The sequence below is a fragment of the Macrobrachium rosenbergii genome, chromosome 17 (genome assembly GCF_040412425.1).
Source record: "Macrobrachium rosenbergii isolate ZJJX-2024 chromosome 17, ASM4041242v1, whole genome shotgun sequence".
NCBI lineage: Eukaryota > Metazoa > Arthropoda > Malacostraca > Decapoda > Palaemonidae > Macrobrachium > Macrobrachium rosenbergii.
The window spans coordinates 15660045-15674836 of NC_089757.1; the positions used below are offsets into that span (position 1 = coordinate 15660045).

Below are 14792 nucleotides of genomic sequence, written 5' to 3' on the forward strand. Positions count from 1 at the left end.
TACACAAAGCAGCTACAGGTTTACACTGCATTTCAGTTGCTAAAAGATATATTACAGCAATATTTTTACCTATTGGTATGGCAAATGGAATCGTTCCATTATCCAAAATACTAAAATAAGGCATTTGACCAGAAATAGGTTTAGCACATGTGAATATTATAGTATATTTTGGAAAAATCCAAAAATTTTCTATGATTACTGTACATGCAAAAATTTTCTATAATTACTATATAACCGAACATTAAGCTAATACTTCACTGCAATTCAAGCTATCAGACTACTGCTTGCTACTCCAAACAGCAAGCTTCTGTGGCTGAAAATATTATATACACTACATTTCGTAACAGCATTCAAGACATTATCAGGCTGGCCCCATCACACCATCACCATTCAAATCTACAACATTACAAATCAGCCAAAGCCTCACTTTTCAATCAAGTCCCGCATACCCTGGTTGTCCTTATCAAACTTTGATATCTTGGCTCTGTAGTAATCCAAAAGCCGTTCAGAGGGCTGCAGCTTAGCCAGCTCTTCATCGACATTGAGTTCCTAGAAATGATAACAAAAAATGTATGGACACATAATGGTTCAAAACAGCACTATACTAAACTGTAGTGCAACCAGCTTAAGCTTAAGAGAACCGAGAAGCTATCTTTGAAGAAGTTTATTGGTTTGATTAAGATTAAGGCTCGTAGTGTGGTGTTCTTAATACTGGCACTATAATTTTCTTCAAACAATGAAAAAGCCCTTTGAAACTAACTAAAAGTTATAATATGTTTGATGAAAACCATATAGATAATGACTTACATGGTCTCCAGTGCATCTGTAGTGTACATTATTGGGTCTTGGTTTCTGTAACCTTCTAAGGGAACTGGCAAGTCTGAAAATTAAAATACATATTACAGTACAGTAACTGAATATATATGAATTAAGTTTTCACTCATGTATAATACAGTAGTCATAGAGTAACTCTGTTTTCTTTGAACAGTTGCATTTTGAAGTTGCTAACCATTATTGTTGTGATGACAGACTAAAGAAAATAGTCTAGCAATTAACTTATGACAAAAGTCCACTTTTCAGTGTTCCATTGCAGCAGGTATTTTAAAATATTTTAAGGCAAAAAAATATAATTTTTCTGCAAGAAAATATGTTGGGTATGGCTTATGGATTCTTCATATGTTTATGGAAGGGAGTCATTAAGCTTAACCTGATAACCTAAGGATAAAAAAAAAATAAGGTCCAACATGACATCTGAATTTACACAGCTTCCTTCTAAAAGGAATGCACAGTACCAAACATGAATGTGTTGTGGCAGTTGACTAACATATTAGGACAAAGTTACATCTAGTTTTGATACATAATTTAATTGCCTGAATGGGAGAAGCAAGGGTAGAAATGCACTTTTGTCACTGACAGTAAGTACAGCACTGTATTTGAAAGCGACCACTGATTTACAGTTGTAATTCATAAACATAAGCTAGGCTAAGGTCAGCCTGATGAAGCCAAATTTTGATAGTCTGTATGACAGTCTGAGGAACTATGGGTTACGCTTAATTTGACTTGTGTGTACGGTTTTTTGGTGAAAAACTCACAATGCATTTTACATATCCTAAGAAGAAAAAGCCTGCTGTATGCCTACACTGTTTTCTTTGCATTGGTAAAATCATGTTTCAGGGGATTCATCACTTACGCCATAGCATTTTACAGGGAATGAAGCATAAATTAGTTATACTGCAATACTATGTATGGGAATAAAGGTCTCACCCATGTTCAAGGGTACACAGAGACTTCCCTGACCTAGCATAGGGGCTCATTAGGCACTGGTGGTCTTCAGACAAAGCCCTTGTATGTTTACATGCTGGGCTCTTGAAGTGAGTCCCTGTGTTTGGTTAGGTAAGGATATTTAAGGTTATTTCTTTACTCATGGGTAATTTTGAAGCCAAGGACAAAACTTACTTGAAAAGTCCTCAAATACTTGTACCTTGTGTGTTCCCCATTAAACATGTGTTCAGTCTTGGTAATTTTTCATCATGGTTTATTTTGGAAATGCAAGATTTATTTTCTTATGAAACTTTATTAAATTGATGAATCTAGTCTTAGATGAGTATTTATACGTTGAGTATCTACATTCCTTTTGGCATGATGGTGACTCATTTACATGATGTGTACTTGGAAGGTACAGGGTTACTTAAATCTATACCGTATACTCATTTGTGTATGAGTATTTCATACCTACAACTGTACTGAAAGGACTCTCTTATTGCATGTAGTATATTTTGCTATATTCCTTTTTAATGCTCTTTTCCATTTGTTTATTCATTTGTCTGCTAGAAGTCCAATACTATCAAGAGAAAACATGAAAATATGATTTTGCAGATAACTTATACATCATTAAAAGTAGACATTTAGTTATATTGTAAACTTTTAATACTGTGTGTGTGTGTATATATATGTGTGTGTGTATATGTATATATATATATATATATATATATATATATATATATATATATATATATATATATATATATATATATATAGGCAGTCCCCAGTTTACCATCGGGGTTCCATTTTTACACCACGTCAGTAAACTGAAAATCTTCAGTAAACCAAAAATTTTTGAAAATCGTCAAAAATCCAAGGAAAACCTTACTTTTATTGCTTTGGGTGTATTGAAAACGATGTAAACTGCATTTTTATTGAGTTTTTCATAAAAAAAAACTCTAAATTTTGATTATTCTGCCTTTTGGAGCCATATTTCTTCCGTCGGATCGGCGTACGATGTGTCGTAACCCCAGAACATGCGTTGTAAACCGGGAAATAATTTCTGATGAATATATTTGAAAAGCGTTGTAATCTCGAACTTCGTAAGCCAGACCTGTCGTAAACCAGGGACTGCCTGTGTGTGTGTGTGTGTGTGTGTGTGTGTATATATATATATATATATATATATATATATATATATATATATATATATATATATATATATATATATATATATATATATATATATATATATATATTATATATATATATATATATATATATATATATATATATATATTTATAAATACTGTATATATATAAATATATATTTGATATATATATATATATATATATATATATATATATATATAAACTATTTGAGATCAATAATAACAGAAGAGGGAGGTACTGAGAAAGCAGTGAGACAGAGAATGAAAGAAGCATGGTGAAAATGGAGAGAAGTAACTGGAGTTGTTTTAGACAAGAGAATGCCATTAAAGCTCAAATTGAAGATTTATAAGACAGCTATCAGGCCCATACTATTATATGGGGCAGAAACCTGGGCACTTAAGAGGAAAGAGAAGGGACTGTTGGAAAGAACCGAGATGAGGATGGTGAGATGGATTGCTGGAATATCACTACAGGAAAGGAGAGAAAGTCAAGATATAAAAAGAACGTGTGGTATATGTAATGTAAAGGAGAAGGCTGGGAAAGCTCATCTGAGATACTATGGCCATGTAATAAGATGAGAGGAGGTGGAACCAATCAAGAGAGCTAAGAACATGCCAGTGATGGGGAGGAGGAGTGCGGGGCTTCAACGGATCAGATGGATGGGTGTGGTGAGGAGGGATGTGGGTGAGGTGGGACGGGGGGAAGAAGATGCTAGGAATATAATTAGATGGAGAAAGTTGACTCAAGTGGCCGACCCTGCTTTACCGTACCGTGGGACTAATAAGGTCAAAAGAAGAAGAAGATATATATGTGTGTGCATATATATATATATATATATAATATATATATATATATATATATATATATATATATATATATATATATATATATATATGAATGTCTTTTCCTGTAATACCACAGTGTAATATAGAATATAAGAAGGCCCATAAAAACACTATTTAAATAGTGTTGCAACATTTAAATAGTGTTTTATATATATATATATATTATATTATATATATATATATATATATATATATATATATACAATATATATGTGGGTATGTATAGGAATGTCTTTCTCAATAATCCAACATTATAATATCAAGATAAAAGGCCCATAAAAACACTATGTATATGTTGCAACCATACATTTTGGACGCTACTTGTTCACTGGTAAAATATGGACAAATGATGTGTGACAGGAGTTATATATAAGGCATATGCAGGTGTAGTAGTATGACACTGGTGGTAAGCAGATGACCACTGACCTAGGACGGATGTTTTGGGCCTTGTTCACTCCCATCTGTGTCGAATCTGGTGCAACCAACATCGTACTGCCACACCTGCGTATGCCTTATAAATATATAATATACTGTGTGTATATATATATATATATATATATATATATATATATATATATATATATATATATATATATATATATATATATATATATATATAAAAATCTTACCTTCGTAACCTGACTTATGGCACTGTACCCTGGCCTGGGAGGGGAAGCTTTGCCCCCACTGGACCCCACCCAAGTAACACTTAACATTGAGCACATGGTCTGGCATAGGGTACCCCTTGTGTAGTAGGTTTAACTGGGCATTTAGATAAAGTTACTTTTCATGGAATAAAAATTTCGATCGTCAATTTGACGGGAATTAGGCTAACCAGGTACGTTCCTTCTCGGGTGGCTTATGCGATTACAGTCCGTTAGTCCGAAGGCCCGATAGTCAGAAGGTCCGATAGTAGTAGGTCTAAGCCGGCATTCCGAGGCAAGCGCCACCCACCCCCGCCTCCATGGCTAATACGGCAAAATTGTAACCAGTAAACACCCCTAGGTACGTTATGTTGGTATTTTTTGGGTGTTTACTGGTTACAATTTTGCCGTATTAGCTATGGAGGGTGGGGGCTGATTACAGTCCGTCCGACTTTCGGACTATCGGGCCTTCTGACTTTCGGACTATCGGGCCTGCTGACTTTCGGACTATAGGGCGGTCACCGCTTATGCTAGCCTAGAGCACTCAGAGTAGCTACTGTATTAGGCTATGCTTTGGAAGTTTACGATGGAGAGGAAATTAACAACGCCTACTCTGTCTCCCTACTCTGCATCTACCCAATATCTGGATACGTCTCGAAGAACATCCATGTCAATAAAATTTTAAGATGACGTAGTCTTAATATACTGACTTAGTTAAGCCTTAGCAACTCGCCTACCTAGCATAGTCGAATCCCAACCATCCTGATAACACAGTTGCTTTTATTTCTTACAACTAAAATCACAGGATCTGGCCCTCTTCAAACGGACTAAATCACTCGGTTAAATTTCTACAACGAACTTTACAAATGATAGAACCGTTTCTACAACAAATGTTTGTTTACCTTTCTGTCGCGGCCATTTTTAAATCTGCCGCGGCGACACATCAAGAGACGTAAGCACCTGTTTAGCAAGCAAATGCCAAAATACATGTGGGTGAGGATAACGACATTTTTTATTTCCTAACATCGGCAATTCATCAGTTGCTGCTTTGAGGTCGAGATAAATGAATAAAAGCAGTGTAGGTTGACTAAGTATGCTTTCTATTAAATAAGTAATTGTTTCAAGGACATGTTACGAGTCTAGCAAAAGTAGGCCTAATCCATGATAAACGATGGAACTTCATTGATATTGATTTGAAATACGTAAACGTTGAGAGATTTCATCATGAAAACATGTGAAAGTCTTAAATTTTACGATAATACTTGTGCATGATAATGTTTCGTACCTAACACTCATATAACTACTCAGGCAACGCAGCCAAAGTGGAATGCGTGACATAATATATCTAGAGTGATTATCTGAACAAGAAATAAAAAGCCGGATCAATTTCCGTAAAAGATAAAATAAATCTTAGGGACCTACTTTTTATGCTTTTTGTCGCAACGACAGAAGTGATTTCGTGAGCAGAGATATAACGCAGTTTTCCACCTGCATAAACATTTCCAGATCGTAAACACGTTAATGTAAATGGATAATCTTACAATATACTCGCGGGAACTTACATTTTTCGCGAGATATTGCAAGAAATGAGACAGAAAAAAGAAAGAGAAAGAGGAAGATAGAAAAAATGAAAGTGTGTGATGCGGCCGAGTATTAATGCGCGAGGGAGTCACTTCTCTTCCCCCAGCAGCAGGACATCATCATCATCAGTAGTAAACACGGTCGAAGTAGACGGGTAGCGCTCGACACTGTCGCGACTTCACGCTTCGCCTTTTAAAGAAAAAAATCTCCTCTGGGATATGACTCCCTCGGGCATCGGTAACGTGGTATACCATTGTTGGTGAAAACATCGCGATGACTTCTCCCGAATTTCAGTTTATATTTCCTCCGGAGGCTCCTGTATTTAAGCCGACCTGGGAAGAGTTTCAGGACGCCCTCGGTTATATTAACAAGATACGGCCCATCGCCGAACAGTCGGGCATCTGTAAAATTATTCCTCCACCGGTAATTAGTGTCATGCATTGTTATTTTGTCGTTTGTCAACATATTTGGTGTCTCCTTTTGTCCTTAAATTAATATATTTCGATGCTTTTAACAGTATCCGTATGTCAGTGTTGTTTTTTAATTGATACTGCGTATAGGCTCTGCAGAAGTCGTGGCCAGCTTTTGGTCGTTATGACTTGAGCTACCCAGCTTTATTTATGTCGTTTTCAGGAGTTTGGTGAAGAGTGCCTTGCTTTCTGGATATTATTAATTTTCTTTAGTCATATATGCATGGTTTGCTATATTTTCCCACTCCTTATCGTCATGCATTGATTAGTAATAACGCAAATAAGTTTATTTGCTTGTGCAGCGTAGTCGCCGATTACGTGCACGCTTAAGTGAGCGACATGGCGACTTCATCCTTATCCTGTGGTTATTATCGTTATTTTTATTGGTTTTAGACAATATAAGTCAAGCTAATTATTCATTATCGTTGCCTAGCCTAGTAACTGCCAATTAGTATCGCGACTGGAGCAGTTATTCGCTCCTTAAACCGAGATATCTTGAAAAATGTGTAGGAAGGATTTGCACAGGTTCTGGTGATATTGGTCTTGGCTTTAAGCACTTAATCTTATTCATTTGTTGTGGAGCCAAGTTTTGGGCAATACAAGGTTTTTAAGATGTTTAATGCCATGTTAAATCATTAATATAATGCAAGTAAATTTTTCTCTAAGAAAATTTTTGGTGATTTTGGAGAGGTTTTGGCAGTGACGTTTGTCCGTGCACCGAAATAAAGAGATTGAGCCCAACTTGTGGCATGTATAATTTTAAAGGTTAGCCTATGTCAGTTCCAACGCTTATATAAGACATGTGACTTTTTTTTAAGTTTTCCGTTCAATTTGCACCTATTGAAGCATATACAGTAGTTAAAACCAGTCCAGCCTCATGATTTGGAAGCCAACTAAAGGCTGATCATAACTAGTGTACAAGGCCTAAATGTAGCCTAGCCTATTTCTGTAATGATTAGTAGGCTAATATCCCATAACTTCTCTCATATATTACGTGACTTGATAAAAGGGGAGCATTGTATTTCAGATTATGGTTGTCGTCTTGGGTCCTTACACAAGCTTAGGGTAGCCTAAAAGGTCATGAGTGTATTCCAAATCAGTCACTCTAGCTTGTACAGTACAGTAGTTCAGCATCAGTAGGCTTTATTATCTAGTTCAGTTTTTCCTCCTAGTACTTTGCAGTTTGTTAATAGTTAGACAAGTGTACTATTGTACTTGGGTACCCTTCATCCTATGATCAAGAATAGTTCAGGGCTGAGCCTATCAGCTTAGAAAACCTTTAATGTTTTCAGTTTTAACCAGGGTTGAATGTCATCCTGTATTGATTTTGGTTAAAACAAATCATTGTTCCTACCCATGTGGCATGCCCTTGTTAAAGGAGCCAGCAGTTAAATATTTTTGGAGGAACCCACAATTTTAGAAGGGAAGGCCCACCTCCCAGTTTTATCCTATAATTCATAGGTGCTTGGGAGAAAGCACTGTAAAACTCGATTAGGCCAGGCATTTTGCATTGAGGTTTTGGAATTAGTTTTGCTTAGGCCAATGCTACTTGGTGGAAGCTTCATTTTAGTACTGATTGGCACAAGAAGTTTTTCAACCAAATAGGAGTAGTGTTGAAAGTGGTGGTTTTCCAGACCAAGCATATATAGATTTTGAGTAATTTGTTAGCAGATTACATGCAAGCCACTAATTTACTGATTACATTGCTAGAGGTTTCACTGAATTCCATTTTGGCCTTCATCCTTTTTTGGACATACTGTAAACTTGAGGAACTTAAGTGTCCCAATCATCCTCTAGCCGCTGACTGGAATGAAGGTTACCTCAGTTTGTAGAATGTAGACTTTGGATTACAGGCCAGGTGGCAAATAACCTGATGGTCTGTAATGCTAATGGATTTGATTTTTAATCAAGCCATTTCAGAGCAGTTTGCATCTTGTCAATCTTGAAGAAAGTTTAATCTTTTTATTTTTTTGTGGTGAAGTTATGGTAGTATATATAGTTGCATGGAATTGACAAGGGAAGCACAACATTGCTAGTCAAAAATCAGCTTTCTAGGCAGATGAAGAAAGTATTAGCAGAGAAGTCACGACTACTCTCTCCATATGCATCATGTTTCACAAGAGGTCTCTTTTTCACTTTTTGTTGCAATGAGTATAAGGTAATTTAGTGTTGAAACTAACCCATTAAAAACAACCCACCAGAAGTTAGCAAGGGTGGTTAGAAAAGTTTCTGAGAACCAGGCTACTTCAAATTTTTCAGGGCACAGGCAACTCAGTGAACCATGTTCTTGAAAGTATATTTTCTTACTTTTGAAATATATCCTGTTGAAAAATGTAAAATACTGTTTGGTCATGATAAGTTACCCTCAAACATCCATGTTTGAATTTTTTTTCTTTTAACGTAAGTTATGCTTCTTTCATTAGGCTTACATGAATAAACCAGTTATGAAAAGTGTAACACCCATGCTCTTAAATCTTTTCTGCACCAACTCTCTCTCTCTCTTTTCACTGCAAGTTGGACTAGACTCTCATGAGTACTATTTTAGTCTTAAATTGAGGAACTTACTGCTGAAGGGTTTCCCAACCACGCCCGGTTTGTGTTATAATGCCCTTTTCATTTTATATTTTTCCTGATTCCTGTTTAGAGGAATCTCATCTGCTCATTGAGTTGTGGATCCCATTCTTCCACTTTTCTCACTTTCAATAATTTTGTCAGTCTTGGGCTAGATGCAAAAGTAAGATTGCCCGTTTAATGTGCATCTGCATTATGAAAATGAAAAGTTTAGAAAATACTGTACAAGATTTGGTGCTGACAGATATGTGTGTGTGTATATATATATATATATATATATATATATATATATATATATATATATATATATATATATATATATATATATATATATATATATATATATACATACATACATACATACATACATACATACATACACAGTATACTGTATATAATATATTTTAGTTAATGTTAAAGTCCTCCTGGGCCACTGTAGGCTCACAGTACAGGTGCTGATCTCCTGTTTCTTAGGCTGACAGCCAGTGGGGGGCCAGGTCCCAATGCCTATGACACGTGGCCGGTGTGTCACTAGGCCCACTCTTTAACTACCCAGCCCAAGGGCTGGTGCCTATTCTCCTATTGAACCTCTCAGGTTTTTTCGAACCATTAGGTTGATGGGCTGCAGGATCTTTGCAGTGGTGCAACCCAAGCCATCAGTGAGCGGTGGGATTTGAACCCCAGCCCTCTCGACTGGTAGCCAAGAATCCTTCCACTGTACTGCCATGGTGGCTAATATATATATATTATTGTAATAAGTCTTTTTTGGTACTGTATCCTTGTGATGATTATGCAATGCTTTCAGATGAATGTCTTGATTCATTCACCATATCTTGTGGACTTGACAAGTAATTATCATCTAATGGATGCATGTGTAAGGAAGGAAGTAAAAACTACCCATAGTAACATTTATTAAAAAAGAGTGATTCTACATTTCAGGAACACAAAGCATGTAGAAATTGTAAACTTAAATATTAGGAGGTTTGACCCAGGTTTTTTTTTTTTTTTTTCATGATTTCCTTGCCACAAATGATGCTAAGTTAGCTTTTCTCTTTGTGAAGTTAGGCATATAATGAGTTCTTTCCCCACTCTGCCTGAATACTTACTAGGTTTAGGTCTTCATTTATGCCCATATCCATGATTTCTGGGTCTTCCTACAGGCCATTGTTTCGCTATTTTTGTCTACTGTTCTCCAGACCAACATCCCTTCTCATGGCAAGGCCAAATCATATCACTTTGAGATCGTGTCCTTTGTATCTAGCCTCCAGACACTGCACCTCTCCAAGTTCCGTATTCACGATGCAATTAGCCCTTTATACTCTGGCTATGAATTGTAACACTATGGTCACACCTTTTCAGATTCTACATTTTCCTTGTCAGTACAGTACCCATGTTTCTGTATTCTTTTCCAGTAGTATCGCTAGCTCTCTCTTTCATCCATGTGTCAGTTACCCTTTCTTACTGCTCTCTCAGTTCTTGCTTTAGTGTGTACCAAAAGTAACAGAAATGTTCTATAGTACTTACTACTATTAATGTTTGCTCATTATTTGAACGTCCATTTTGAGTTTTATAAAACCTATATCAAATTTTTGGTGACTAATTTTTGTACAGTACAGTATAGAGAATTGATACTGGTGGAAAAGGTTCATCTTCAAACAATAGATATTAAAAGAAGTTGGGAATTTCAAAATTACTGGTGAAATGTACATATAAACTGCTAAAATAGAAGTCATATATATACTACTCTCATAGCCATATTGCATAGGCCAATATTAATCTTTATTTTACAGTACTGTAGTTTTGATAGTTGTGGCAGTATATAAGATTAATTACAGGATATATTTAGACCATTTTATTCTCATGGTAGAAAGTGTAAATCTAATGTAACTTCTATATTACAAAAGTTCTGTTTATCAGAATTAAACAAATTAGTGTAGTTCTGTAAAGGTATTTGGGAAGCCAAACATAATTTCCTTAATATTTCAGGATTGGCAGCCACCTTTTGCTGTTGATGTTGACAATTTCAAGTTTACTCCACGTATACAGAGACTGAATGAACTTGAAGCGCATACACGCATCAAGCTCAATTTTTTGGACCAGATTGCTAAGTTTTGGGAATTGCAAGGGTCATCTCTGAAGATCCCAGTGGTTGAGAGGAAAGCTCTTGACCTTTACTCCTTGCACAGACATGTTTGGCGAGAAGGTGAGTATTAACAGCTTAGTCCCTTTTTTTAATGCTGCATTTATTCATTATATATCATGGAGTTTGGTTTTTGGCTACCTACAGTATTTTTCTTGCTTGTGGTTTTTATGCCTATCTCAGCTTATCCTAGATTTTATTAGTTTATTTTTCTCAAGGGTGTAAATAAATAAAAAAGGTAGATATTGTTTCTGTATGTTTTAGTGAACACCCATTACACCCTACCTTTGGGAATATAGCTTGTACACAGAGAAGAGAAAAAGAGTTTGGGTCCTACTTTGGAAGGCTACAAACTTTTATGATGAAAGCCAAATTCCTGGGAGGTTATTTTTCTGAAACTGCTCCCTATCATTGCATCTTTTTGGGCTTTAGCTTGTGACTGGTATTTGTAATACAAGCTAATTCTAATCCGTTTGTTTTTTTTTAAACTGTGTTAACCGAGAAATGGAACTTCAAGGAATTAAAACTTGAGAAGCATGAAATATACTTTCAACTTCTCTAATAGAATAGTATTCAAATTCTCTGATGGAATAGTCGTCCTTTTTCAGAAGATACATTTTGCAGATATATCTCTTAACAGAATGATAACTGCATGATGTTCGGTGAGAAATTATAGAACTTCTGTTGGTTTATTTTCATATTTTTTCTAGTGTGAAGTAGTTATATAATTCAGTTCCATTATCTGCAGGTGGAATTGACCAGGTCACAAAGGAACGCAAGTGGAATAAGATAGCATCACAGATTGGTTTCCCCAGCAACAAAAACTTAGGAACCCTCCTAAAATCTCATTATGAAAGAATACTTTTGCCCTTTGATATATTCAACAAAGGAAAAGAAATTCCATCTTTGGTAAGTGTTAATGAAGATAGATGTTGCTTAACTTTCACATACTGCACTTAATGGACTTACTACATTCATAATGCATTAAACTTATTTGCTGTTTCAGAAATGTTTGGTTTGTGGAATGTTTATTTTTTGCCATAATATTTATCATGAAAAATTATCATTAACAGGAAGCTGTTAGGGTACAGCTTAAAATTAATTCAAACACGTTTGGTAAATCTGATTACTGTAGTTGTTCTTGCTTATGTGGGGTAACCAGGCTGAGTAAAAATGGTTGACTCACGTAACTTTAATGCCAGTTTCTGTCCAGTAACTTAGAATAGAATGCATTTCCACCTTGTAAATTCTAGGACTTTTAGATGTGTTTTTAGAATTAAAAAAAAAGTACTCAGTGATGATAGGGTCTGTGAAAGATTTTTATATGCCAAAAATTTAGAATGTGCAAACGTTCATCAAATATTGTTTTACCATTGATGAACTTGAAGATTTCACATCTTCTTATTTAGAAATGTGAGGTGAAGACAGAAATCAGTGACAAGGACTACAAACCTCATAAGATCCCAAGCCGCATGGCTGGCAAGATTCCTGAGAGTGAGAAGAATGGAAGGCGATCCCGCCGTCACCCAGATGCCGGGGATATCAAAGCCGACACCCAGGTTGGTTTTGGGTCTGATGATGAGGTTAGTCTCCTGGTGATTTTGTGCATGGAGCAGATATGACTTGGTTTTTTCTTTTGTAGCATCTCTGTTTGGAATGTATTGGGATATTAGTTGCAAGTTGGACCTATCAGAACTGGACCTGATATGTTAATTTTCCTAGCTTTTCTTTTTCTAATGTAATTTTTTCTGTAAGGAATTTAGATGGAATGAATAGTGCTGCTGCTTATTTTAGTTCATGCTCTGCTCAGTATCCTTTAGAAATATCTTTAAAATATTCCATAATCGCGATTGAGAACTCTAATGCTTGTTTATGAGTGCATTATTGAATTTACTCATGACTAGTTTCTTTGACTTGCTTGCAGCTTGTGTTTACTGTATATGAAAGTAGAATAGACAGATTGTTGTTGCTATCCTGTATTTCAGATTTAATTCTAGCTAAATGGCTCAACTCTTTCTTGATGCAAGGGATTCAGGAATGATCCTGGTTTTAGAATTAGAAGTGTGCCTTCTTTGAACATTTTTTATTTCAAAGATTTTAGCTTTAGTAGTTCTTATAGTAGGAGGGTAATTTCATTAACTTCTCATAGTAACAAAATCCACTTAAGTTAGTATTGTTGCTACCTTTCATTAGATAAAGGTTCAGTTGTGTTTTGGGGTACTTTTTGAAAATATATACAGTAACATTCTTGCTCATATCCCAGATTCCTCTTCATGATAACATAAAAATCCTTTGTAATCTTTGGTCACAAACTCTGTTTCTGACAAAGTCCTTGGGCTATTTCCTATGAGTTAATTTTGTTTGGTAGGCTCTGGAACCATTGTCATTTAGCTTATGATTAGTCTGCTTGAGATTCTGTGTGGTTCAAGGCTTAATCTAAAGGGTAATTTTTACCATCTTTGAGAATGAAGGCAGACGCACTGTACTAGTAGCAGGTAACTTAAATTGAAAGGGTTGGGAGCCTGGGGTCCCTAAACTTGTTCTCAAATTCCAGATTACCAGTATTAGTGCTACCAGGAATTTCAATGTTCATTAGGAGTTTCCTTGTACATGAAATAGTTGATGGGCATGTCTTCAATTAGGAGATTTTTACTTTGCTGAGGAGGATATTTCTTTCTTATTTACTTCAAATGATTGTATTTATTCCAAAACTTCTTATTACTCTACTTGATTATCTTTTTTATGCTAAGGGGTTTAAGCCTAGCGGTAGACTTGATAATACAGTGGACCCCTGCCTATTTGCAGTTCCGGATTTGTGGCTCCACCTGTTTGTGGATTTCTGCGTGGAACATATTTATACATTTCGCAGTGTTTTTCATAGAGAAATATGCACAAATTACTGTATTTTCATATAATTTTCATGACTAAATACACTTTTCGTGATAAAAACTATTAAAATATTCAGGTGTATTTTTAGAGCTTTTTTTTTGTTGTTTTGAACTATCAAAATAGGCGGTTCTAACATTTTTAGAGGGGTTTTAAGCATCGCGGATTTGAGCTATTTGCAGGGGGTAGACCATACAAAAATGGGAATAAAAGCACGTTAAAATAAAAAAAAAAAAAAAAAAAGTGGTACGTATCCCCACTTAATGCCGAGGGTCAACTGTATAAAGTATGTATATATATATATATATATATATATATATATATATATATATATATATATATATATATATATATATATATATATATATATATATATATATATATATATATATATATATGTGTGTGTGTGTGTGTGTAAGATTCCTTTCAGTTTTTTGGCCATGGTTTAAAATGTATGTGCATGATTTTGACCATTCTTTTTAGCTATCCTTTTAAAGCATTCTTAATCCAGAATATTAAGAGGCTGCGTTTGCGCACACAAAGAATAAAGATGAACCAAGAGAAAATTACAATTTTGTTCCATTTTTGTCATTTCATCATAATGATGTGGAAGTAAATTGATATTTTGTACTTGATGCTTATATAGTCAATTTAGCTTAATACCCTGCCATCTTTACTACTTATAGGCTATGTAGTGTGTCCTAAATGACGATTAAGGGGC

At 35.3% G+C, this 14792-nt stretch overlaps 2 protein-coding genes across 10 annotated transcripts in view; one reads left to right on the plus strand and one right to left on the minus strand.

Annotated features, from left to right (window-relative positions):
• Positions 1-14792, minus strand: part of LOC136847757 (coiled-coil domain-containing protein 77-like) — a 119788-nt gene that overhangs the window by 75204 nt on the left and 29792 nt on the right. For 2 of the 9 annotated variants that reach the window (XM_067119635.1, XM_067119637.1), the window contains exons 1-3: positions 5326-5454; positions 808-880; positions 428-549 (exon numbers count right to left, since the gene is read on the minus strand). In XM_067119635.1, coding sequence (XP_066975736.1) covers positions 428-549; positions 808-880; positions 5326-5342 — 212 coding nt within the window. In that variant the 5' untranslated portion in view covers positions 5343-5454. Of the gene's footprint in view, positions 1-427; positions 550-807; positions 881-4408; positions 4654-5160; positions 5285-5325; positions 5456-5845; positions 5987-14792 lie in introns of those variants that run through there. The other 7 variants (XM_067119640.1, XM_067119639.1, XM_067119633.1 and 4 more) reach the window with 7 other exon arrangements.
• Positions 6066-14792, plus strand: part of Kdm5 (Lysine demethylase 5) — a 31916-nt gene continuing 23189 nt past the window's right edge. The window contains 4 exon segments of the mRNA XM_067119631.1: positions 6066-6427; positions 11032-11248; positions 11934-12094; positions 12595-12768. Of these exon segments, the coding sequence (XP_066975732.1) occupies positions 6278-6427; positions 11032-11248; positions 11934-12094; positions 12595-12768 (702 nt within the window). The 5' untranslated portion in view covers positions 6066-6277.